Source organism: Apium graveolens, chromosome 2, assembly GCF_009905375.1.
Source record: "Apium graveolens cultivar Ventura chromosome 2, ASM990537v1, whole genome shotgun sequence".
Classification (NCBI taxonomy): Eukaryota; Viridiplantae; Streptophyta; class Magnoliopsida; order Apiales; family Apiaceae; genus Apium; species Apium graveolens.
Window position 1 is genome coordinate 12,506,562 of NC_133648.1, and position 26,328 is coordinate 12,532,889.

The 26,328-nt window shown below is 29.9% G+C and overlaps 1 protein-coding gene across 1 annotated transcript; it reads left to right on the top strand.

The window, feature by feature from the left end:
• Positions 1-11,321: 11,321 nt before the first annotated feature.
• On the top strand, positions 11,322-15,540 carry LOC141706977 (uncharacterized). The gene is made up of 6 exons (XM_074509902.1): positions 11,322-11,735; positions 12,601-12,691; positions 13,175-13,335; positions 13,855-13,882; positions 14,004-14,112; positions 15,049-15,540. Exons 1-6 carry the CDS (start codon positions 11,502-11,504, stop codon positions 15,128-15,130), a joined length of 705 nt encoding a protein of 234 aa, XP_074366003.1. The 5' UTR covers positions 11,322-11,501; the 3' UTR covers positions 15,131-15,540.
• The last annotated feature ends 10,788 nt before the right edge of the window (positions 15,541-26,328 follow it).

Below are 26,328 nucleotides of genomic sequence, written 5' to 3' on the forward strand. Positions count from 1 at the left end.
TTCGTGCTACAGCCGAGGGCTTTGATTTCGAAATAAGAAATACTTGTCTATTACATAGAGATGTGTACATTGAATAAGAATCTAAAGGTCGATACGTGCCACAGCCGTGGGCCTTTGGGGACTGATTCAACTGTACGGAATGTTGGGTTAGACTTGACTTAGAATATTGAGTTTGTCGTGCCACAGCCGAGACCCAATTATTCAAGAGGCTAAAGTTTGATTAGGGAATAACATAAGATGTAATTGACAAGAGTTGTCTGCCTATTGAACATTACATGGCGATTCGTGCCACAGCTGGGGTTGTGTAATGGAATGTAGGATCCCTATTCACACTAGCATTATGAATGCTTAATTTTTCACGTAGGGGGTTGAATAAATTAGATAAACTAGTGGGAGCCACTTATGAATAAAGACCTGATTCATATAGTATTTTAAAATGAAATCGATTATTTGCTAAGTGTTGTTATGTGTTTATCATTTACAGATTTACTTTGTACGTTATGTCTTCTGCACTATCACTCAGGAGCATACTGGATGCTCACAAATTGACTGGTCCTAATTATTGGCTTCGAAACTTGAGAATTGTTCTCAGGATTGAGAAGCTGGAATACGTGATTGACTCACCTAAGCCTACTGAACCTACTAGTGATGCACATAATGATGAACATGTTGTGTATCGTAAGTGGATAGATGATGCAAATGTTGCATAATGCATCATGCTAGCTTCCATGAACATTGAGCTACAGAAGCAACATGAGCATATGGATGCTCACACTATCCTAATGCATCTACAAGAGTTGTATGATGTGGCGGGAAGGACAGCTCGATATGAGATATCGAAGGAGCTGTTCGGTTGTAGGATGTCTGAGGGATCATCTGTGAATGACCATGTACTTAAGATGATCAATTTGATTGAACGTCTTGGACAACTTGGTTTTACCATAGATGGGGAGCTGAGCCAAGACTTGGTCTTGCAATCGCTTCCGAGTTCGTTCTCGCAGTTTGTTGTGAACTTTCACATGAATAAGTTGGATGTCAGCCTGCCTGAACTCCACAACATGTTGAAGACTGCGGAATCGAATTTCCCCCCTAAGAAGAGTTCTGTTCTTCTAATTGGTGAAGGTTCCAATCCTAAGAAAAGGAAGAGGAATTCTTCCAAGAAGAATAAAGTAGGTGAAGAAAAGCCGGTTCCACCAAAAGCTGAAGACCCCAAGAGCAAAGTTGTTTGCTTTCACTATAACAAGGTGGGGCACTGGAAGAGGAACTGCAAGGTTTACCTTGCAGAATTGAAGAAGAAGAAGGGTAGTGAGACTACCGCTTCTGATTCAGGTATGTTAATGATAGAAGTGAATATGTCATTAAATCAAATTTCTACTTGGGTATTAGATACCGCCTGTGGTTCTCATATCTGTAATTTGTTGCAGGGACTAAGGAGAAGTAGGACTCTTGAAGAAGAGGAGGTGATTCTACTGATGGGAAATGGAGCAAGAGTTGCTGCTGAAGATGTAGAATCATTTCATTTACATATGCCTACGGGCAAGAATATTGTTTTGATATATTTTTGTTATTTTGTTCCCTCGATTGTGAGGAATATTATTCCCATGTTAGACTTGGCTGGATTTTCATTTATTATTGAGAATAATGAATGTTCTATTCTTAGAGATAATATTCTTTATGGACGTGGTGCTTTAAATAATGGTCTGTATATATGTGACATAATTTACTTCAGATTGAACAAACTAATAAAAGAAAAGGGATGATGAAAATCTCACTTTATAGTGGCACTGCAGTCTCCATTTAGTAGACATGGAGAGAGGACTGCAAATTTGCTAGGAATGGTACACACAGATGTATGTGGACCAATGTCTACGCAAGCCATGGGTGGATTTTCATACTTCATTACTTTCATAGATGATAGATCTAGATTCGGATATGTGTTTGATGAAACACAAGTCTGAAGCCTTTGAAAAGTTTAAAGAGTATAAGTATGAAGTGGAGAAACAACTAAACATAGTATTATAACTCTTCGATCAGATCGAGGTGGTGAATACTTTAATGGAGTGTTTCTAGATTATCTCAAAGTAAATGGTATAGTCTCCCAGTGGACGCCTCCAGATTGGTATCTGAAAGGAGAAATCGAACTTTGTTAGACATAGTTCGGTCCATGATGAGCTATGCAAATCTTCTAGTATTCCTATGGGGTTATGCATTGGAAACCTCAACATATTTACTGAATAAGGTGCCTTCCAAATCTGTTCCTCAAACTCCGTATGAGATATGGAAAGAAAGGAAACCGAGTCTTAAACACGTTAAGATTTGGGGATGTCCAGCTTATGTCAAGTAAGTTGACCCAGATAAGCTGGAATATCGATCCGTAAAATGTAGTTTTGTGGGATATCCTAAAGAGACTTTAGGGTATTACTTTTACACCGATCATCGGGTGTTTGTCTCCAGACATGCTACCTTCTTGGAAAAGGAGTTTATCCTTGAAGGAAACAGTGGGAGCAAAATTGAACTTGATGAAGTTCAAGAAGCACAAACTACTACAGATCAAGTGGAAACACATGTTCTGACTGAACAACCTTTTGTGGAATAGCCCATTCAAAGATCAGGGAGAGTGTCTCGCCAACCTGAGAGGTAATATGGCCTTGTCATTGAGAATGACAATGAGTTGTCGATCATTGATGATGACGACCCTGTGACCTATAATGAGGCTATGAGTAGTGTTGACTCAGAGAAATGGCATAGTGCCATGAAATCCGGAATGGAATCTATGTATACGATATACAAAAGATAGATTATAGCAGATGGCCAGGTGGAGACCTATAAGGCCAGGCTTGTGGCAAAAGGATTCAAACAAAGGCAATGAATTGACTTTGATGAAACCTTTTACCTGTAGCCCTGTTAAAATCAGTTCGGATTTTGCTTGCGATTGCTGCTTACTACGACTATGAGATCTGGCATATAGCCAGATGGTTTTCTTTCCGAGGGAAATGAAAACCTAGTGTGTAAGCTACTGCGAACCATATGTGGTTTAAAGCAAGCTTCTCGTAGATGGAATATCCGTTTTGATGAGACAATCAAAGAGTTTGATTTTATTAAAAACGTAGATGACCCATGCGTCTACAAAAGGGTTAGTGGGAGCGCGGTAACATTTCTTGTATTGTATTGAAATAGAGTTGACACACATAACAATATAGCAGACCCACTCACAAAGCTACTTTCTGAAAGTCACTTTGATCGTCATAAAGACTAGATGGGTATTAGATACCAGAGTGATTGGCTTTAGTACAAGTGGGAGATTGAAAGGAATATGTCCTAAGTCCAATCATGTATTAGGATTTAGGAATAATTTTTTATGTAATCTGTTTTGATTTCATTGATATTAATAAAAGACTTGTTTTGTTTTTATTACGGGCTTTATCTATTTAAGTGTTTAAATAAAATATACCATAGTTTAGAGTAAAGCTTTTTATGGATTATGATGAGATCATAATAGTGAGACCTAAAAGATGATAACTCTAAACTTAAATAGTTCTTGGTCGTAGGATTACTAACTGGTAATTAATAATCTGCAGAGATCGGTACATACTATACTTGCTTCATTATGAAGGATGTCTGTTCTCATAGACATTTGTGTGGTGACACTATAGCTAGTATGTAGGTGATTATTATAGAATAAGTTTACTGAACATGACTCGCACAGCTGAACAACTGATGGAGTTCACTCACGTGTCAGCAGTTGTTCACATAGTGATAGTTGTACAAGTATCCTTAGACTTGAGGTCATCATAGTCATCTTGTGTACACTGAACTATGCTTTGGTTTAGTTCTTAGTCTCTAGGGACAATTATTAGGGCTCTACTGGGTATAGGAATTTGTACACGAAGATAATGTATGATCAATAAAGGATCTACCCCTTCCAGTGAAGGAAGCGAATATTCAAGGCTGATCCACTTATGCTAGTTCAGGAATCTCTGGCCAGAGTGAATGAAATTAGAAAGGAGTTTCTAATTTGCATAGAACTACGCATAGTAAATGGTAAGCAAGTGATTGAATTAGATAGGCTTGACACGAGATCTATGCCTTGTATTTAATCGGGACATTGTAGGGTAGAAGGAGTTTATTGTACGGTAACTATTCACTGAATATGTTCTTGGTATTCTAAGCAGTGAATTCATATTATCCGGATAGTCGCGATATGCTGAGAAGTATCCCTCACGATGTAGAATAAATGTGATTAATTAATTAATCATATTTAATAAATTAGAGAATTTATATAAATAATGATAAAATAGTTTTATTATTATTTATTTCTACTACCGGCTTAATATTGAACCTACAGGGTCACACCATAAAAAGAGAATGATTTAATGGTGGAGGAATTAATTAATAATGGCTAATAATTATTTATTTGTGAAATAAATAATTAATTGGCAAATTTAATAATTGATTAAATGAGATTTAATTGATTATAAATTAATTAAAAAAAGTTCTTAATATTATTAATTAAGGATTTAATTTTTGGAAATTAAATCAAGAGAGAGAATTATTTCTAAAGTGTTTTGAAAAAGGATTAATAATTAAAAGGTGTTTTAATTATTAATGAGAATAATAAATGGGATAATAATAATAATATTTATGGGAAAATTTCAGCTGAAAATTTTGCCTATAAATATACTATTATAGACCCTATTTTTATTTGAACCCAAAAACCCAAAAGTTTTAGTAAAACAAATTCTCTCCACCTCCTCCTCCTCCTTAACGTCGTTTTCTTGGTGGATATCGGTGGAGTGCTTCACGTTTGAGGAGCAGCTGCTAAGGATCTCCGATCGTTGCTCTTGGATCGCATATTAAAGGTTAGTAATCGATCCCTCGTTTTTTACCACGATTTATATGCTTTTATTTGGATTTTATGTGTGTAAAAGTATTTTACCATGCCCCCGCTGCGATTAATATCCAACACCAGCACCTCATGGGTATGCTGATGGTACAACTCAGGCGAGTAGAGCGGCATGGAGACATCAGTTGGGTAAAGCCGGTCCTTCACAGTCGCAGTAACAGCAGGAAGCAGAGGACAGTGCTGGCCAGCACAGTATAGGCGCTTGGCGAGGCGGATGGATGCGATGCATGACATCCATAGTAGGTTTGCACATGATCTCACCCAGGCATTGGGGACAGCTTTTAGAGCCACAGGAGTTTACATCCGGTGTCCAGTCTTTGGTGAGGATGTTGTGTACCCGCCTCCTGACACTCCACTCGCAGAGGGTGATGACCATCCTGATTTCGAGTAGGTATGCCTGATTCCTTACTATTACCTTCACTGAGGACAGTGAAAACTTTAAGTTTGGGGGTGGTAGTTAAGGAATATGTTTGTGTGAGTCCATATAGTTTGCATATTCATGATAATTTTGTTCATATAGTTTGCATATTTGTCATGTAGTTATTTATTTTTAGTTTTTTTTTTTATTTTGCATATTAGTATGTTTCATATAGTTGCATTTGCATTATACCATAATCCCTTAAGTTTGCTTTTCCGATTGATTTGTGATATTGATGCTAGTGTAGTGATGTCATATAGAGGAATGTTAAGTCCTAACGAATTGATTTGCATGTTAGAAGCAAGAAAAATTTCACTAAGTCTTATAGGTTGCTTGAGTTCTAGATCATGATCATGTCTTGTTTGTTTGTTGAGGTTTAGTTAGAATTTAGGATATTCTCTTAGTGACAACATAACATGGATATTTAAAAATTGGAGAAAATATTGGATTGTATTGCTAGTTGTTGTGGCTAGGTGTCAAATGGCTAGTAGCCGACTCATATTTATATGAGTAGTCTAGGGTTGAGCGAGATGGAGCGAAACTCACTCATTCAGAAATTATTGAAAAAAAAGAAGAAAAAGAAAAAATACGAGTTATGTAAAATTGATCACGAGTGAGCTCTTTAATACTCGAGTTATTAAGTTCTTAGGGGACTTTGTGCCTAGTGACCTGAGACTTTTATAGTCTGGGATTCACTAGCCTAACGCTCGCTACATGGATATTATTGCATAAGTCTTTTGTGGACCTCACTCATTGTACGATCAAAAAAGAATATTTGTGTTTGTTTATGTGTTATCAATAAGGCATGAATCCTTGTATAACTCCAGTAAAAATTAAAGTGTTGTCAGTCATTTTGAGTTTAATGTATATTCTATTTATAACCTTGTGATTGCCTTGATGAGTAGTGAGTCATGGTTATTGATCTATTTGCGATAGTATATCTGTTAAGCAATTGCACACACACACATTTCTGGCTGGTAAGTTGATTTGTGGGATTTGATTGAACTTTGTTCATCTGATTGCATTTGTTGACATGTTTCTGGTTGATTGGTTTAGTTATTCTGAGGGGATCGTTGCATTCATGCATTTTTATTTCTTGTTTTTGAGTCTGTTATGCTTGAGGACAAACATCGGTTCAAGTTTTGGGGTGTGTTAAGTGGCATTTATGTCCACTTAGAATGCTTTATAAAGGCTTGAATTGTTGTTTTGTACTCGAGTTATTTGTGTTTTTGATGTGTTTTGTAGTGTTTTTGTATTTCAGGGCATAGTTGAGGGAATGATGAGGTTTAGCATTATTTTGGTGCTAAATTGGTGTTAGGAAGGTGCCTCGGATGTTCGCCTGTTGATCGCCATCAGAAACTAACAAATAAAACAGAAGCAATAATTTTTTCCAGAAGGTCAGCGCGCCCGCGCTGTGTTAGCGCACAGTCGCGCCAGTTTGTCAGAGGTACAGCGCGCCCGCGCTAGGATAGCGTGCGGCCGCGCCGGGTCGAATTCTGAGATTCCTGATTTGATTAGAATACTGATCTGATGGACTTCTGGATTGATTGGGCTACTATAAAAAGACTCTCTAAACACGTTTTTTCATAGAGAGACTAAGGAGAAGACGGCGAGAAGACCTAGGAGCACAAATTCAACGAAGGCGAAGAGGATCTAGTTTATTCTTGTGATTCTTTATTTAAGTTGTAATCTCGGATGCTAGTTTTCTTGTTTGTTGAACCTATTACTCTTGTTACGTACTTTATTTATTATTCAGTTTATAAAGACCTAGTTTGTTATACCATGCTTTCATCGGAACCCGCAGTGATGATGAGTTCGGTTATGAACTAATCGTTATCGTGGGATTCTAACAGATTTACTTATGGATTTCTTTAGTTAATTTGTTCGATACCTTAGTGTGTGGTGATTGTATGATATCCTAGTATCAGTTGTGCTTATTCGTCTTATGAGCGTCACGAAATTATAAGAGCGTGTTAATCTCTATTGTAGCGAAAGTGAATATAGAGGTTTAGAACTTGCCATGCTAGCATAGGTTCACGTAATTGTTATGCATGATTCGTAGATAATTTTAACCATCTTACTTGCCCTATGTAATCACGATAGATAACTTGCGCATTAAACCTTTGTCTTGTCAAATTCTATAGACATATAGGGTCTCAATATATTTGGTGTCTATTTAGCTTCTATCTCTTTTGTGGATGTCTGGTAGTAGGGTATTCGTACAAAGAAAGTTGGCGTTTACTAGTTTCGTATTATCTGATTAGTTGTCATTACAATTGCATGTTAAGGTTAAGAACAATTACTTTAAATGAAATATTTAATGAAGTTAGAATCCATGTTTGTCTCATATAGTAAATCAACTCCTTTTATTCTCTTTGTTAATTGCATGTTAATTAATATCTTACTTAATCAAAACCAAACTTGTTATTCGTCTTAGCATTGAATAATAACCATACCATCGTTGCATAGGTACATTAATTGAAATTAACGTAAACCAGTCTCAGTGGGAACGAACTAAAAAGAATTATATATTACTTGTGAACGCGTATACTTGCATGAATATTAGCGCGTGTTTTCGTCCTAACAGCTGCGGAATTTAAAGTTCGGACCTCTAATTATATTTTTTTATGGAATGCATTCATAAACTGTCTACCAACTAAAGACATGGTACATATTGTTAGAAGGAATTACAATTCGTGCCTTCTGTATTGCAATATCATGAATATATACATGAGTTCAGGAGATACAAGGAATATATATATTTACAATATCTATGACAATATTTACATAATCATCTTTGGTATCAATATATATATATATATATATATATATATGCCAACATACCCCCACAGTCGCAGTGGGAGGTGAGTGTACGCCGAGACTGCTCCGAAACTCTTCAAACAAAAATTTCGCAATCGTTTTGTAAAAATATCATCATATTGATGACGAGAGGGTACATGAAGTACTCGGACCTCACCACGGGCTACCTTTTCCCCAAAAAAATGTATATCTAATTCAACATGCTTCATCCGCTGATGTTGTACAAGATTACCAGAGAGATAAACAACACTAATATTGTCGCAATAAACCAGGGTAGCCTTTTTCATCGACAATGTAACTCTAAAAGAAAATTTCTAATCCAACAAGTTTCTGCAACCACATTTGCAACCCCCATATATTATGTCTCTGCACTTGAACGAGACAAGGTGTGTTGCCTTTTCGAGGACCAATAAATGATATTGTCCCCAAGAAAAACACAATAACCTGAGGTAAAGCGTGGGGTGTCTGGAAAGCCACCCCCAATCTGCATCGGTATAAGAAATTAATCTTGTAATAGAAGAGGGATACAGGTGCATACCAAGGTCAAGAGTTCCTTGCAGGTAGCGCAATATATGCTTTAAAGCGTTCATATGATGTTTTCGAGGGTCATGCATGTATAAACAAATTTGTTATACGACATGAGAGATATCAGGTCTCGTAAAAGTTAGATATTGAAGAGCATCTGCAAGACTTCGATAAAGAGAACTATCATTAATATGAGGACCATCAGTTGAACTTAACTTTGCCTTTGTATCAAGCGGAGTAGGTGTTGGTTTGCACGAGGACATGCCTTCTCGCTATATGATTTCCTCAGCGTACATTTTATGAGAGAGAAATAAACCACCTGCATGGCGAGTAACAGCTATACCAAGGAAGTAACTCAATGGACCTAAGTCAGTCATTGCAAACTCAGAGCTCAGATGAGATATTATTAATTTCCTAAGAGAATCTGAAAAGGCTTCCAGAATAATACCATCAACATATAACAATATGTATATCATGTTAGAACCATGTCTATAGATAAACAACGCATGGTCAAATTTACTATGCGTAAAACCAATGGTGAAAACATAAGAAACAAAACGTTCATACCATGTCCGAGGGGATTGTCTAAGATCATATATGGACTTTTTGAGTTTGCAAACATAGTCTCGATGAACAGGGTCCTTGAATCCCCGGGGTTGATACATATATACTGTCTCTTCAAGATTCCCGTGCAGAAAAGTATTTTTAACGTCCAACTGATGGATGGGCCATGATTTTGACAAGGAAAGACTAAGAACTGTCCGAATAGTAGCCGGCTTCACTACCGGACTAAATGTGTCATCGCAATCAACACCTATTTGCTGAGACCTACCATATGCAACAAGATGTGGCTATACCACTATAGTTCTCGTTGAGACCTGCGACTAAACGAAGAACAAGCCTATCGTTTGACACTAGAGATCCGACATTAGCCAATTGATCTGCAAGCACTTTTAGTTTCTGACAATATGCATATTAATTTGGAAAATCTTGAAGAAAAGTAGAAGAGAATTGATTTTCCAGATAGAGAGCACGGGAATTTCTATTATCTTGGAAAACATCACGGAGACGATCCCATGCTTGCTGGGCGGTAGAGCCAGGTTCAAGAATTGTGTGAAGAAGATCAGTAGATATGGTTCCATATATCCACTAGAGTACAATAGCATCCAGACGTTACCACAGATCTTTGTCAGTTTCTGCTTTCGACGAAGTTTCCTTTGCTTTCTCCGTCGTCGATGGTGGTATGATGTCATCAAGTACCTGATAAGCACGTTCAATTATTTTAAAAAGTTCGGCCCAAGAAGAATACTGCACGTTTTCCATATCCAAGATTACTGAAATGAATTTCTTGATATTAGAGATAGAGAGAGAGCAGGATGAAAAGGAGATATTTTGGTTGAATTTGCCATTAGAGAAGAAGAGGATTGTATATAAGACTTTGAAGAAAAGGACGGTTGCTGGTAGGGTTTGAGAGAAAGAGAAAAAAAAATTGAGAGAGAGTAACCTATATGCTCCGATTACCATGTTAGAAGGAATTACATGTCGTGCCTTCTGTATTGCATTATCATGAATATATACATGAGTTTAGGAGATACAAGAAAAGTATGTATTTACAATTTCTCTGACAATATTTACATAATCATCTTTAGTATCAATATATATGCTAACACATACAAGGAGACTCGGAAACTGTTTAACATGTTCTCATTTTACGTCCTCAAACTATATCCAGTTGGGAGAAATTTCACTCTATTCATGTTCAAGATGAGTTTAACAAGTTTAATGAGTGGCTTCAATTAGTATTTCAGCTATAGAGTAAAGAAAAAGTTTGTATTATTGCCACAATTACTTGGATGCTATGGAAGGGTATAAATGAACTTATATGGCATCAACGTAGTCTGGAGTCTTCAGAATTGGTTCGTTCAGCATACTCGATATTTAACCAATGGAGAAGAGTTCAAGATCACACCTTTGATCTTATTCTGGAATACATGTCTCAGGAAGACAACGAGGAACATTGGAGCTAACCATAACCAGGAAGTGTTATGGTAAATTCAAATTCTGATGTAACCATTTTTTAGGAATCTAACTATTATAGCCATGCTTTTGTAGCTCGTGACCATGAAGGCATATTGATTGAAGTTAGATGAAAATGTTTAAGAGGCGGTCCTAGCAAACCACGTGAACCAAAGTAAACCGCATTTTAGCGACAAGTTCTGACTGAGGAGACATAATCATAAATTATACTCCCGTGAAATTCGAACCCATGACCAAAATGATAGTTATCCCCTTTATAACCAAATGAGCAGACTACTATTTGTGTACTTAGAAACAATGATAAATGAATGTTGAGTCCTACTAGTAAGCCTAAACAACAAAAACGTGAAATTTAAATTTGTTAAACAATTCGCAAATAATGTTGCTCATTTTCTAGCAAAGCGAAACATAATTATTTTTATAGTTGATCGTGTATGGAAGGGTGAGAGATATATATCCTGATTTGCATTATGTATTATCAAATAATTTAATTAAGTAATTAATAAAATTCGACCCTATTATGGAAAAAAACAAAGAAATGTTAAATTGTCACAAGCAGAAATGTTAAATAAGCAATCAAAAAAGCATATTTGTTGCATCTTCTTCATAAAAAAGGAAAAACAAAAAAACAAGAAAAGACGTGTAAATCCAGGCGGCGCACGTCAAACCCCAACAAAACAAACAAAAAAACACTTAACCACAATCCAAACGCTGCCTTAACCTTGAATTATTATCATCTTCAATCTCCTTCAGAACCTTCCTATACACACAACCACCTGTATCTATACCTTCATATCCATGGAAGCAGTAGAGATATCCGTACCGATCAGCGAGAGAGATCGAGTGCGCGTGAGGAGGAAAACACTCGACGCTGTGCTCGAACAATGTCAGAGAGCTCTTCAATTCCTTAGCGATACTGGTTATGTTGACGATGATGATGACGATGATGACGTTGACGGTGACGTTAGCAGAGCTGAGAGCTCGAGCTCGTCTTCTGGTGCTGTGCCGTGTCAGGATAGAGAAACTGATGAGGTATATGTGTGTATTGGTGTAGGTTTATTGTTTAAGCTGTATGATTTTGTGTATGTAGTTGAAAAACTTATTTGTGTGATTTGATCTCGATGAATTGATGAGATTCTCGGTTTCGAGGATATTAGTTTTTGAGGTTTAATAGTTTAATTGCGAGTGAGAATGAGTAGGTGATGTTTGTTTGTTATGGAATTGATTAGGTGCGGTAGAATCTCGATTTGATGATTACGATAGATTTGTGTGTTTTACCTCTATGAATCGATAATGTTCTGTGGTCTGAGGCTAGTCCGAGGCTAATAGTTCATAGAGAGACTTAAATTTAGCATAATTACTTAGATGGGGAAGGATTTATTAAAACTTAAGGCAGAACGCTTAATAAGCAGTGTAAATAGAATATTTTTAGTCTAGTAGATTAAGAAAAGACGAGGCTTTTTAGGAAAAATGGTTCGCATCTTGTGATATGAATATTGACGGTGAAATAGATTAATATAGGAGGTAAATTTGATGAAATGGCCCTTTAGCACAAATTGGTAGTTAAAGGCTTGAAGCTATGCTTGTGCTTTTGCTATAGATGGACCTCTTAGATTGATAAAAAAAATTGATATTAGTTGCTTACTAACAGTTCAGAAACTTGTGCAGACTGCAAGTATAAAATAATCCCAGCAGTCGGGTCATAATAATACAAATCAGGATAGTTTTTTTTGCTTGTATGGCATATTAAATAACTTTAACTTGTAGCATGCTCCCAGTTTCTGTATTATTTTAGCAGCTGTTGTATAGATTCTTTGCACAAATGCTATAACTTATTTCATATTAATATATATTATATGGTTTTAGATTTGTAAATCATATATTTTCTGTTCTGCAGCTATGCAGTCTCCTTAAATCTAGAGTTGAGAGCCCTGATTTCCTTGAAAAGCTAGAGAGCGCCCAAGTATCAGTTCCACAAAATACATTTGGTATTTTTTTTAGAGAAATTTCAACTTTTATGCTATTTTTAATCTCAAATCCATTTTGCACTAACCTTTTCCTGCATAGTACTTGGTATACTTAATATTTATGAACCGAATCACATATGTATCGTGGATTTGTGGATTTAAAAGATACAAAGCATATTCTCTCGTTTCAGATTTAGTAATATTAAATGTTACCCCGTCCGTCCCATCCAATTGTATACATTTTTTTCAATGCTTGACACACATTTTAAGGTGAATATAAAGTACACTTCCATAATTTATTTTTGAAAATTTCTTTCTTTGTATCAAACTTTAAAAAACAAATTTTTATTCAGAAGATTTAAAAAAAAACCTATTTACGGAACAATACTTCAATGGAGCCTTAAAATGCGTGTCGAGCCCCCGTCCCCCAATGTGAACTACCAAGGGGGACAGACGGAGTAACATTTAATGATAGTAACTAATATTATCTTTGTTTGATGGCAGAAGAAGGCAGTACGTGGGATATGATTAATGAAAAGGATGTGTGGGAAAGTGGGTGTATCAATTCAGAAGAGGAAGATTATGTTCTTGTTAGGCAAGAAGATATTGTAGATGGTATTGCATGTTTCATGGCTGCATATCTATTGTCACTCAAACAGACTAAGGTAAGTCACGTATGTCAATAATCATTTGTGTTGGTTCCAAATTTTCAAGTCACTTTCCAGATTATTGTTATTGCTCAAGTCACATTCCTTATTTTCATTATTGCTTTTCAATTACCATCTCGGATCTTGATACTGTTGAGTGCACACTAATATATAGAGATTTAATGATGAAATTCTGGCCATACACCTTAGTCCGCACAAATAAGTTTGAGTGCCCTGGCCAGTTTCTTCTGTCAACCCATGACAACAATGAAATAACTGCTACGAAATAACATGGAATCTAGATTACCCAGATTAGAGTAGCATTTGATCTTCCTGAATTTAGATCACAGGGAAAAACAAAATCAGTTGTATTTGACATTAATCAGTAACATGGTTGTGGCCCAGGACACCTTATTCTGGATTAATTAGTTCTCATGTTCTAGCTTTGCATATTCTGTATTTCTTCTTCTTTTTTTTCGAATTACAATGATAGTGTACTTTTCCTGATTTAGTGTCTTATTTTTTCTCTTTAAACAGGATTTAACCCCAAATCAACTCCAAGATGGTGAGTACAATTTTCTAACAAGATCTTTGTATAAATCTTGATGTAGTTTTGTTCATCCCATATTTTACGTATTCAGAGATTTGAGGATAATAAAGATCTGATATGAGCTGAAATTTTTCAGCCCTGAGCAAGACCTTCTCGTTGAAAAAGAAGAAGGGAAAGCTTCGGAAGGCATGGGATGGAAGCAAAGTCATATATAATGTTGCATCATGGGGAGCAACAGCAATTGGGTATGTTCCTCGTATTGAGCTAATTTAGTGAATTGTAGATCTTGGTTGCTGTCTTGTATTCCTTATCTTCAAAACTTTTCTTTTCTGTTACTGATACATTATTTCTCTGGCTTTAGCACATGTTCGATCTGGTTGTAGATAGCGACAAATGCCTGATTAGCCTTTTGTTATGTGCGTGATATCATGTGCGTATCAGAAAAATACATATACCCAATTATTATGTGTGTATATGTGTGCGACAATGTTAAAATGTGTGTGTAAATTTTACAAGTCCTATAATGATCGAAAAATAAATTCATTAAAAGTTGACAAGAGTGTTGGATGTCGAATTGTATTTCTTTGAACAAAAATATATGTTTATTGGTAATATATTTCAGGATATGTATATTTTTTTGCATAAATGTATGTGTAATGTATTTGTTATCCGAAAATATGTTCCCATCTCACCATCCCCTGCTGCTTGTACTTCTTGGCCAAAGGTTAGTCCTTTAAAATGTTGAGAAGTCAAGGTTTAATTTACAGTATTTGGGGGATAAGGTTATAATGGTATACAGGATACTCAAGTCATAAAAAGAGTTTGAAAAAGAAGATTCACCTCTGTTTTGGTCTTTGACCATGTCTTCTTGTGTACAGAACGGTTTACATTTTGCAGTTTGCACTTTGACAGAGTTTGATTTAGTTGAATTGATGAATTACTATGTGTAGTAGTTGAATTGATGAACTAATACTGAGTTGGTGCACATAATGAAAATGTCATGTTGAAATCTTTTGCTTGCCTGGGTAATGGGTTTTTTTAAAACTTCCTTGAAACTCAAATATATACATAGCTTGTTCTTACTTTTTTGGTTATATGTTAAATATCTCTGGCGTGTCTACTAGCCTTGGCACTTTTTCCGTCCGTAAGTTAAAACGGTTGTGTTTTGTAATCTGTAACAGGATATACCAAAATCCAGCTCTTCTCAGGGCAGCTTCAGCAGCCTTTTGGACCTCATGTAATGTGATATCAAAGTTGTTCTAGTTGCTGCAGTTTCGCTACTTAGATGAAGCTTTAGTAATGCTTGAATTCACCGTTGTAGTGTACTGGAGCAGCATTGTGTTGCACATAACCTGGTATCATAGTTGCCATTTTTTGTGACACATGGTCTGATTGATCTGATCTTGCTAAAATCCTGTAAATATCTCATCAGCTGATTCTTGTGTGCAATTACAATTGTCGGATATAATGAACAGGGTGTCTATTTAGAAGAAAAAAACAAAAAAGAAAAAGAAAGGAGTTACAAGTAGGCAGAAATGTAATATTTTTTCAGATGTCTGATTGTCAGCATATGGACTTGGAATGATTGCCTAGTTTCGTAAGCCTTAGCGGTGTAAATATTTCTGGTATTTTATTTTTTGAGGTTTGACATCGTATCTTGTCACCTTTCATCATTGGTGCTCAAACAAACTTGATTCCATACATCTCATTGGTTTGTCAAACAAAACAAGATCGAACAAATTAGAAAACAAAAAGAAAGAAGAGAACGAGTTCTTTTGCAAAAAAAGAAGGAAAAAAAGAAGGCCCGAGTTCAAACCCATTATATCATAATTATATCCTATATATAACTGTAGTAAAAAAGATAAAATGGTATGGTTTGGTCGTCCGGAGACATATACGTGTTGACAAACTTGAACCTAAACCTAATATGAAAATAATAATAATAATAATAATAATTTTAAGACTTTTTAAATATATAATTAGTTATTATTCTTTTCATTTGTATCAAATATAGTTCGAAAATATTCTTAATTTGAGAATAACCTTACAAAATCATTAATCTACGTACTATAAACAAATATTCTTAATAATAAAATTATTACAATTAAAAATTGAAATACAAATTTAATAAAATACTTTATATTATATTTATTTCATTTATTTTAATATTTTATTATAATACATAATAATCTGTATAACAAATACAATATGTAATTAATTAAGAAATTAAAATATAATTACACATTCTTAAATGATATAAAATAATATTAAAAATATTATATATATAATACAAGTAACATTTATCTTAATAAAAATAAAACTAAGTAAGATTTAACAAATCATTTGTTAATCGGGTTAAATTATATCATCTTTTTAAAAAAAATATAGTATGTGTAAGTTTGATTAAAAATATTTGTAAATAGATAATTTTTATTTTTATTTTATAAAATAAGAAACACATTTATATTATATTTAGGTATAAATATTACAAGCGTTTTGTTTCATTTAAGGATCGTCTTCTAAAAATTTTAGAGTATATTATTTTATAAAACATAAAAACTAGAAAGAAATATTATAAAAATCGTAAAAAAAACTATTACAATTCATAATTGAAAAAATAAACTTATAAAATAAATTTAAAATTACTATCATAAAAAATGTAACAAACCCGACAAGATGAAAATTCCAAACAACTTTTCAATTTTTGATCAAACTCCACAAGATTAAGAAAAAAAAAAATATATATATATATAAAAATAAAATAATAACTATGTAAACATATTATGTGAATTATAATTATATATTCTTAAATGATATAATATAATATTAAAAGTATTATATTATATATATCATAAAAACAATAATTTATTTAAAATATTTGTAAATAGATTATTTTAATTTTTTTATTAAATAAAGAACACATTTAAACTATATTTAGGTATAAGTAATACACATGGTTTGTTTTATTTTGTAAAAAGAGAAAATATAGTTTGTCTTTGAAAACATTTAGAGCACATGAAACTTATAAAACTTAAAAACAAGGAAGAAATATAATAATAAAAAGTATTACAATTCAAAATTTAAATATAAATCTAATAAAATACATTATGTACATATTCTTAAATGATATAATATAATATTAAAAGTATTATATTATATATATATCATTAAAGCAATAGTTTGATTTAAAATATTTGTAAAAAGATTATTTTAATTTTTTTATTAAATAAAAAACACATTTAAACTATATTTAGGTATAAGTAATACACATGTTTTGTTTTGTTTCGTAAAAAGAGAAAATATAGTTTATTTTTTAAAATATTTAGAGCACATGAAACTTATAAAACTTTAAAACAAGGAAGAAATATAATAATAAAAAAGTATTACAATTCAAAATTTAAATATAAATCTAATAAAATATATTATGTATAATATTTAGTTTTTTTTATTTTATTATTGTATTACATAAGTAATTAATCAAAAAATTGAATAATAATTATATATACTTAAATTCTATAAATAATATATAAAGTGTTATATATATAATACAAATAACAATTATCTTAATAAAATAAATATAAGTAACAATCAAAAAATCATTTGTTAATCGGATTAAGGTAATATCATTTTCTTAAGAAAATTGAAATAGGTAAGTTTGATTTAAAATATTTTTGAATAGATAATTTTACACATTTATATTGTATTAAAGGATAAATATTATATGTGTTTTGCTTAATTTGATAAAATGAAAAATTAAGGACTTTTAAAAAATTTAGCTCACATGAATCATATCAAACATAAAAATTAGGAAGAAATATAATAATAATAATAATAATAATAATAAACAATTAAAATTTAAAATTGAAATACAAATCTTATAAAATATATTTAAAATTACTATTATGACAAGTAGGTGTATAGTATTTTTTTAAAATTATTACTAGCACCGAAAAATTATAAAATATTATTACAAACGCGTTAAACTACAAATCCCAACAATTTATGATTAAACTTCATAAGTTTAAGAAAAAAAAATATAAAAATAAAAGAAAAATGTTTACATAACCATATTATATGATATGATTAAAATATTTTCTTTACAAATTTATAATATGAAAAAAATCAAACAATGAAATAAACAAACTAAACTATAATAAATATGTTATACTTTACGTTATTAATGTCAAATAAAAAAATACAACAATATGTTCATTATGTCAATAAAATTATTTGAATAATAAAAATAATAGTAATTTTGATAATAGATATTGATATTAAAAAATAAATAAACCAACTCATTTTGCCAAAAAAAAATTTATATATAAAATGGTAATAGTTTCATACTCATCACTATAACTATAATATTCTAATTAGGATTTAGTGATGAGGACTAATATTATAATTAGTAATTAATCATTAAAATATAATATCATTATCGAAGGATAATCATCATATAAATAAGGTTATTAGAATAAAAAAATAATAGTATTTTTTGTAAAAGATATTTATATCAAAAATTAAATAAGCCAACTCATTTTGTCAAAAAATAATTCTCATGTGAAAAATTATTTATAAGTTTTCATGTGCGTACATGTGTAAAATTAATTTTTTATATTATTAAATAATGAAAACATTTACTATATGTTTGATTATAAATCCTACAAACTCTATAAATAATAAATTTTGAAAAAAAATATAATAATGATAAAAAATTAATACAACTTAAAATAAAATACAGTTTTAATAAAATGAAAAAAATAACATGACAATAGATTGCAAAGTATGTTTTTTAAATGTTATTACGAAAACTAAGAATTTATATGATTTTTTTGATTTTTTTTTTCTCTTTTTAACTAAATTTTAAAATAATAATTTTATTTCCTATTCAAATTTTATGTTTTACGAAAATAATATATTTTTCAAAAAATTGTACTTTTTGTACTTATATATTTAGTTATTATTATATTTTTATATTTGACATTTGATGACCTTAATATAATATATGTGTTATAATTTATTTTATTTCTTCATTATTTGATTTTTTTCACATTATAAATTTATATTCTAGTAATGATTTTGAAAAAAAATACTTTAGATCTAATTGTCATAGTACTTTATTTTAGTAATCAATTGATAGTACTTTTAAATGTATTCTATTATATTTGTATTTCAATTTTGTATTGTAATAGTTATTTATTATTATTATTATTATATTTATTACTAATTTTTATGTTTTATAAGATTCATGTACTCTAAATTTTTTAAAAGACAATCCATGATTTTCTTATTTTACAAAATGAAACAAAATAGATGTAATCTTAATATGTTCCTCATTTTATAAGATAAAAATTAAAATTATCTATTCAAAAATATTTTAAATCAAACTTACCCATTCAAAAACTTTTTGAAGATAAAAAATAATTTCTTGATTGTCGCTTATATTAATCTTATTAAGATAATTGTTGCTATACATATAACACTTTTAACATTATTTTATATCATTTAATAATATTTAATTATAGTTCAATTTCTTAAATAATTACCAATTATGTTTGTTATACGGATTACTAAATATCATAATAGAATAATAAAATAAATGTAATAAATATAATCTATAATGTATTCATTAGATCTATTCATTAGATCTGTATATCCATTATTTTTTTGCTAAATTTGAATTTACATTTTAAATTGTAATAAATAAATTATTATTATATGTATTTCTCGTTTTTATGTTTTAGAGGATTCATGTGCTCTAAATTTTTTAAAAGATAATCCGTAATTTTTCCTTTTTACAAAATGAAACAAAACAATATAATATTTATATCTAAATATAATTTAAATGTGTTCGTTATTTTATAAGATACAAATAAAAATTATCTATTCAAAAATATTTTAAATCAAATTTACCCACTCCAATATTTTTTTAAAAAAATGATACAACTTTAGTCTGATTATAAATGATTTGTTAATTGTTACTTATATGTATTATTATTAAGATAATTGTTGCTTGCATTATAAATATATATATATATATATATAATATAAAACTTTGAATATTATTTTATATCATTTAAGAATAGATAATTATAGTTGTCAATTTCTTAATTAATTGACTATTTGTATATTATACAAATTATTAGATATTATAGTAGAATAATAAAATAAATGAAATAAATATTATATATATTATAACTATAATATAGCACTTGCTGTGACGACCAAACCGTATCACTAAAATCCCCTTTTAATTGTTGCCTGTATTTATTTTTATTAAAATAATTGTTGCTTGTATTCTATATATAACATATAACTTTGAATATTATTTTATATCAATTAAGAATAGAGAATTGTAGTTGCCAATTTCTTAATTAAATTTTTAAATCAATAATTATTCTTTACTTTACTAAATTTTAATACAAAAATTTTATTCCTTAAATATTTATATTTTTTAAGTATTTTGTACTTATATATTTAGTTATTATTATAATTTTATATTTCATCAAGACAATTTTTGTATAATATAATAATAATTTTAAAAAATATTACGGCTTTTAAAGTGTTACTAATATGTATAACTGTATTTCATAATTATGCATAATTATTATTTTATTTTATTTTTAAATATTTTAACATTTTAATAACATGTAATATATATTTGTACATATTTATTTTTAAATAATTTATTTTTAAAAAAAAATATTAAATTTATTCATTTAGTTGTTATTATATTTTATATTTGATTGTGATACGAGTTTCATCATTCTACCTTACTACTTTTTTCAAGTATATTTTTAATAATATGTTTACATAGTTAGTATTTTATTTATATATATATATATATATTTTTCTTAATCTTGTGGAGTTTGATCAAAAATTGAAAAGTTGTTTGGAAATTTCATCTTGTCGGGTTTGTTACATTTTTTATGATAGTAATTTTAAATTTATTTTATAAATTTATTTTTTCAATTATGAATTGTAATAGTTTTTTTTTACGATTTTTATAATATTTCTTTCTCGTTTTTATGTTTTATAAAATTCATATATTCTAAAATTTTTAGAAGACAATCCTTAAATAAAACAAAACGCTTTTAATATTTATACCTAAATATAAAATAAATGTGTTTCTTATTTTATAAAACAAAAATAAAAATTATCTATTTACATATATTTTTATCAAACTTACACATACTATATTTTTTTAAAAAAAATGATATACTTTAACCCGATTAACAAATGATTTGTTAAATCTTACTTAGTTTTATTTTTATTAAGATAAATGTTACTTGTATTATATATATAATACTTTTGATATTATTTTATATCATTTAAGAATGTGTAATTATATTTTAATTTTTTAATTAATTACATATTGTGTTTGTTATACAGATTATTATGTATTATAATAAAATATTAAAATAAATGAAATAAGTATAATATAAAGTATTTTATTAAATTTGTATTTCAATTTTTAATTGTAATAATTTTACTATTAAGAATATTTGTTTATAGTATGTAGATTAATGATTTTGTAAAGTTATTCTCAAATTAAGAATATTTTCGAACTATATTTGACACAAATAAAAAGAATAATAACTAATTATACATTTAAAAAGTCTTAAAATTATTATTATTATTATTATTTTCATATTAGATTTAGGTTTAAGTTTGTCAACACTATACATCACACCCATGTCTCCTGACCCGGTGTTTAATTACAATATTAGTCCTGACCAAACCATAACATTCTATCTCCTTTACTCCAATTATATATAGGATATAATTCAATATTTATTTCATTTATTTTATTATTCTACTATAATATCTAATAATTTGTATAATAAACACAATAGACAATTAATTAAGAAATTGACAACTATAATTATCTATTCTTAAATGATATAAAATAATATTCAAAGTTTTATATTATATTATATATATATATATATATATTTAAAATGCAAGCAACAATTATCTTAATAATAATACATATAAGTAACAATTAACAAATCATTTATAATCAGACTAAAGTTGTATCATTTTAAAAAAAAAAAATTGGAGTGGGTAAATTTGATTTAAAATATTTTTGAATAGATAATTTTCATTTGTATCTTATAAAATAACGAACACATTTAGATTATATTTAGATATAAATATTACATTGTTTTGTTTCATTTTGTAAAAAGGAAAAATTACGGATTCTCTTTTAAAAAATTTAGAGCACATGAATCCTCTAAAACATAAAAACGAGGAATACATATAATAATAATTTATCTATTACAATTTAAAATGAAAATACAAATTTAGCAAAAAAATATTGGATATACAGATCTAATAAATACATTATAGATTATATTTATTACATTTATTTTATTATTCTATTATGATATTTAATAATTTATATAACAAACACAATAGGTAATTATTTAAGAAATTGAACTATAATCCTGGTTCACGTGATTTGCAGACTATTGCGTGAGCCCGTAGGGTTTACTCAGTGCCCAGACCAAGGGTAACGGCTGCGGTTACCTACGATAAAAAAAAATTGAACTATAATTAAATATTATTAAATGATATAAAATAATGTTAAAAGTGTTATATATATATAATACAAGCAACAATTATCTTAATAAGATAAATATAAGCAACAATCAACAAATTATTTGTTGTCTTCAAAAATTTGGAAGGGGTAAGTTTGATTTAAAATATTTTTGAATTGATAATTTTAATTTTTATCTTATAAAATGAGGAACATATTAAGATTACATCTGTTTTGTTTCATTTTGTAAAATAAGAAAATCATGGATTGTCTTTTAAAAAATTTAGAGTACATGAATCTTATAAAACATAAAAATTAGGAATAAATATAATGATAATAATAAATAACTATTACAATTCAAAATTGAAATACAAATATAATAGAATACATTTAAAAGTACTATCAATTGATTACTAAAATAAAGTATTATGACAATTAGATCTAAAGTATTTTTTTCAAAATCATTATTAGAATAGAAAAAATTATATAATATAAAATATTCTCCTTATAAATTTATAATGTGAAAAAAATCAGATAATGAAGAAATAAAATAAATTATAACACATATGTTATATTAAGGTTATCAAATGTCAAATATAAAAATACAATAATAACTAAATATATAAGTACAAAAAGTACAATTTTTTGAAAAATATATTATTTTCGTAAAACATAAAATTTGTTTAGGATATAAAATTATTATTTTAAAATTTAGTTTAAAAAAGAAAAAATATTCAAAAAAATTATATAAAGAAATGATAATCCCGTGCATCGCACGGGTACAAAGCTAGTTATAATGAAAATCTGTAAAACCTTACCGAGTCTAAACTCATTAATCATTGTACTCGTTCCTCGCAACTTTTATTTAATTTAAAATAATACTAGATATATCAAATTGGTATCAAAATGTATCACAAATACCACGTGTTATGGATTAATTGGTTACAAATAAATTAATAATTGTAGAGCCCCTCATTCACGTTAATTCCACCAATAACATCATCTAATATGGTCAAGTAAACGTGACCAAATTTTGGTAAATAATTTGGTAACTCTAACACTATTCTCTAATTTGAGACTTAAATGAAATAATATTTATTTTAAAAATAAATAAATTTCTGTTGAAGAAAATATGAATTGCTACAAAATATAAGAACAAAATAAGAACTGGAGCAAATTCGTAAATATAGTCTCGAAGCGACATTACCTTAAAAGAAATTATCAAATATTTTAATTTTTTTTTAAAAAAAATTGAAATATTACTATCTTATAAAAATATTTGTAAAAATATGGTACAACCAAAAATCAACTAGATATGCGGCTAGTTGCATCAAGCTTTTTTGGTTGCATGCAGAAACTCGTCGAGATTGCATCCAACTTCATTGACTTGTATTTTTGTAAAAAAAATTGAAAAATATTGTTTTTGTAAATAAAAACATATTTTTGCGACTGATCACAAATAACTATGAATGGACACCTAATAGTGCAAACTCAGTAAAATCAAATTAAGAGAGTACAATGATTATGGTGTTGATCAGTATTTATATGCTCCTCAATTTCTCAAGGAAGCATCGTTTATTTAAGGAAGACAATCTTGGTCAGTACAAAATAATTTTTATTACAATCAGCAGAAACAACAATAAAAACTTCCACCTACAGAAAAGAAGGAACCTGCTGATTGGGAAGTTGCACTAAAAAAAATGATACAAGGAACTATTGGGGCCTACATCAGTATAGAGACTAAATTTGAAAAGGTTGAGTTAAGGTTTGATCAGATGGCGTCGTCGTAAAAGATGTTGAAATCGCAAATTGGCCAAATTGCAACTAAGGTTGATGTTTGTTAACAAGGAGCACTTAATCAATCCGATGTGAATGTCAAAGAACAATGCAAGGCTATCACTTTGAGGAGTGGAAGAAAACTACCTGAAATTACGGGTCCACCACTTAAATATGCGATTCTTCCTCCTAAGAAGATAAAGACACATCAAGTTAATATGGAGATTTCTGAAAGTGTTGACAACGAACCAAAAAAAGAGAAGCTCACACATAAAGCGCCAATGAAACCATAAATCCCTCCAATTTCTTTTCTACAAAGGATAAAAAATTGCAAGTTAGAATAGCAGTATGAAAAGTTTTTAAAGATGTTTCGTGAGATTCATATTAGCATTGGCTCAAATGCCCCTTTATGCGAAATTTATGATGGAGGTGTTGTCCAATAGGAAGAAGTTTGAGGAGGTGAAAATAATCACTCTTAACGAAGAATGTAGTTATGTCATTCAACGCGCAATTTCTTCTAAACTGAAAGATCCTATGAGTTTTTTTTTGCCATTCACCATTGGCGAAGTCAAAATTAAAAAAAGTCTTGTGTGATCTTGGAGCTATTGCGAGTTTAATGTTGCACTCTATGTACAAGACTTGGCTTGGGAGAGTTAAAGAAGACAACAATTTCAATTCAAATTGTAGATAGATCGATAAAGTATCCGTTGGGTGTACTCGAAGATGTTTTAGTAAAGGTGGATAAGTTTTTATTTCATGTGATTTTGTTATTTTGGAGGTGAATGAGAATGTTAATGTTCCACTTATTTTGGGAAGATCATTCTTGACGACTCTGGGAATCAACATTGATGTGAAAGCTGGTAAGCTTACATTGATCGTGGGTGAAGAAAAAGTTGATTTTGATCTTGATCAAGTTATGAAAGGGTTGTCAGTCAAAATCGAGTGGTATGCGGTGGATGTTGTGGAAGAACTTGTGAAAGAAGTCAATGATCATGTCCTTGGGGTGGAAGTTAACATTGACGAAAATTCTTCTTTTGCACTTGAACGTCAAGGTGTGAATAAAGTGGATGTTACACTTGGACTATTCAAGGCGATCATAAAATTTCCACCATAAAAATCAAAAGAATAAAAAACAACGAGTTAATGACGTTAAACAAGCGCTGCTTTGAAGGCAACCCATGGAATTTCATCATTATTAGTATTATGTTAGGTTTTACTATATGTATAATACTTATGTGTGCATGGACTATGCAGATGAAGGAGAAAAATTTTGACAAGTGCAAAATATGTGAAGTTGAAAATTTCAAGGCCTTGAAGTACATATACAAGGGCTTGAATTTCAATTTGAAGGGTCTTCATGGAGCAAATGTTTAGGGGAGCTTTTCTTCTCCTTTTGTCTTATTAGTTAACTATATAGTATATTATTTACATGTTAATGGATGATGATTGTTATTCCTTGGGGACAAGAAACATGCTAAGTTGGGGGGGTCTTTGTTCGTAGTACTTGTGAGTGGGTTATATGGTGGTGTACTGGTAGTAAAAAATAAAACAAAAATTGCATTATACCATGTAGTTGCATTGAATTGCATATCATATCATGATCTCATTTTAGTAGTAATCCAAGTCAGTGACTGATGATGATACTATGTTTAGCTTATTTTTGACTAATTCTTGCTATGATCGAGTTTTAATAACGATACATGCGTAGTGTCATAAGGCTAAACTCCTTTCCACAACAGTAGCTGAAAACAGTGCAAAACTTAATTCGTGACATGACTTTATTATGCTCTAGAACTGAGACTTATTTCTTGAGGGGTAATCGCTTGTTGATGATTAGAATTTTGAGTATTCTCTTTTGATATTAGTACGTAAATGCAAGTTTTGGGGAGCTATGTGGGGTATACATGCCTTTTAAAAAAATAAAAAAATATATAGATGTATGAATAGTACCAATAAAGTATACGCTAAAATTTTTGATATGATTGACTAAGTTGAGTTCATTAATACTCAAATAATTAAGTATGAGGGGACTTTGTGTATAGTAACCTAAAGCCTTTTATGTTTTGGGATTGCTGACCCAACACTCATTACATGGATATTAATGCATAAATTTTTAGGGAATTCCGGCCATTGCATAGTTAAATAA

Excerpts from the sequence above, each read along its gene's own strand:
- LOC141706977 (XM_074509902.1), top strand. The coding sequence starts at position 11,502 with ATGGAAGCAGTAGAGATATCCGTACCGATCAGCGAGAGAGATCGAGTG. Across the intron at positions 11,736-12,600 it reads AGGATAGAGAAACTGATGAG|CTATGCAGTCTCCTTAAATC; the intron begins GTATATGTGTGT and ends TCTGTTCTGCAG. Across the intron at positions 12,692-13,174 it reads AGTTCCACAAAATACATTTG|AAGAAGGCAGTACGTGGGAT; the intron begins GTATTTTTTTTA and ends GTTTGATGGCAG.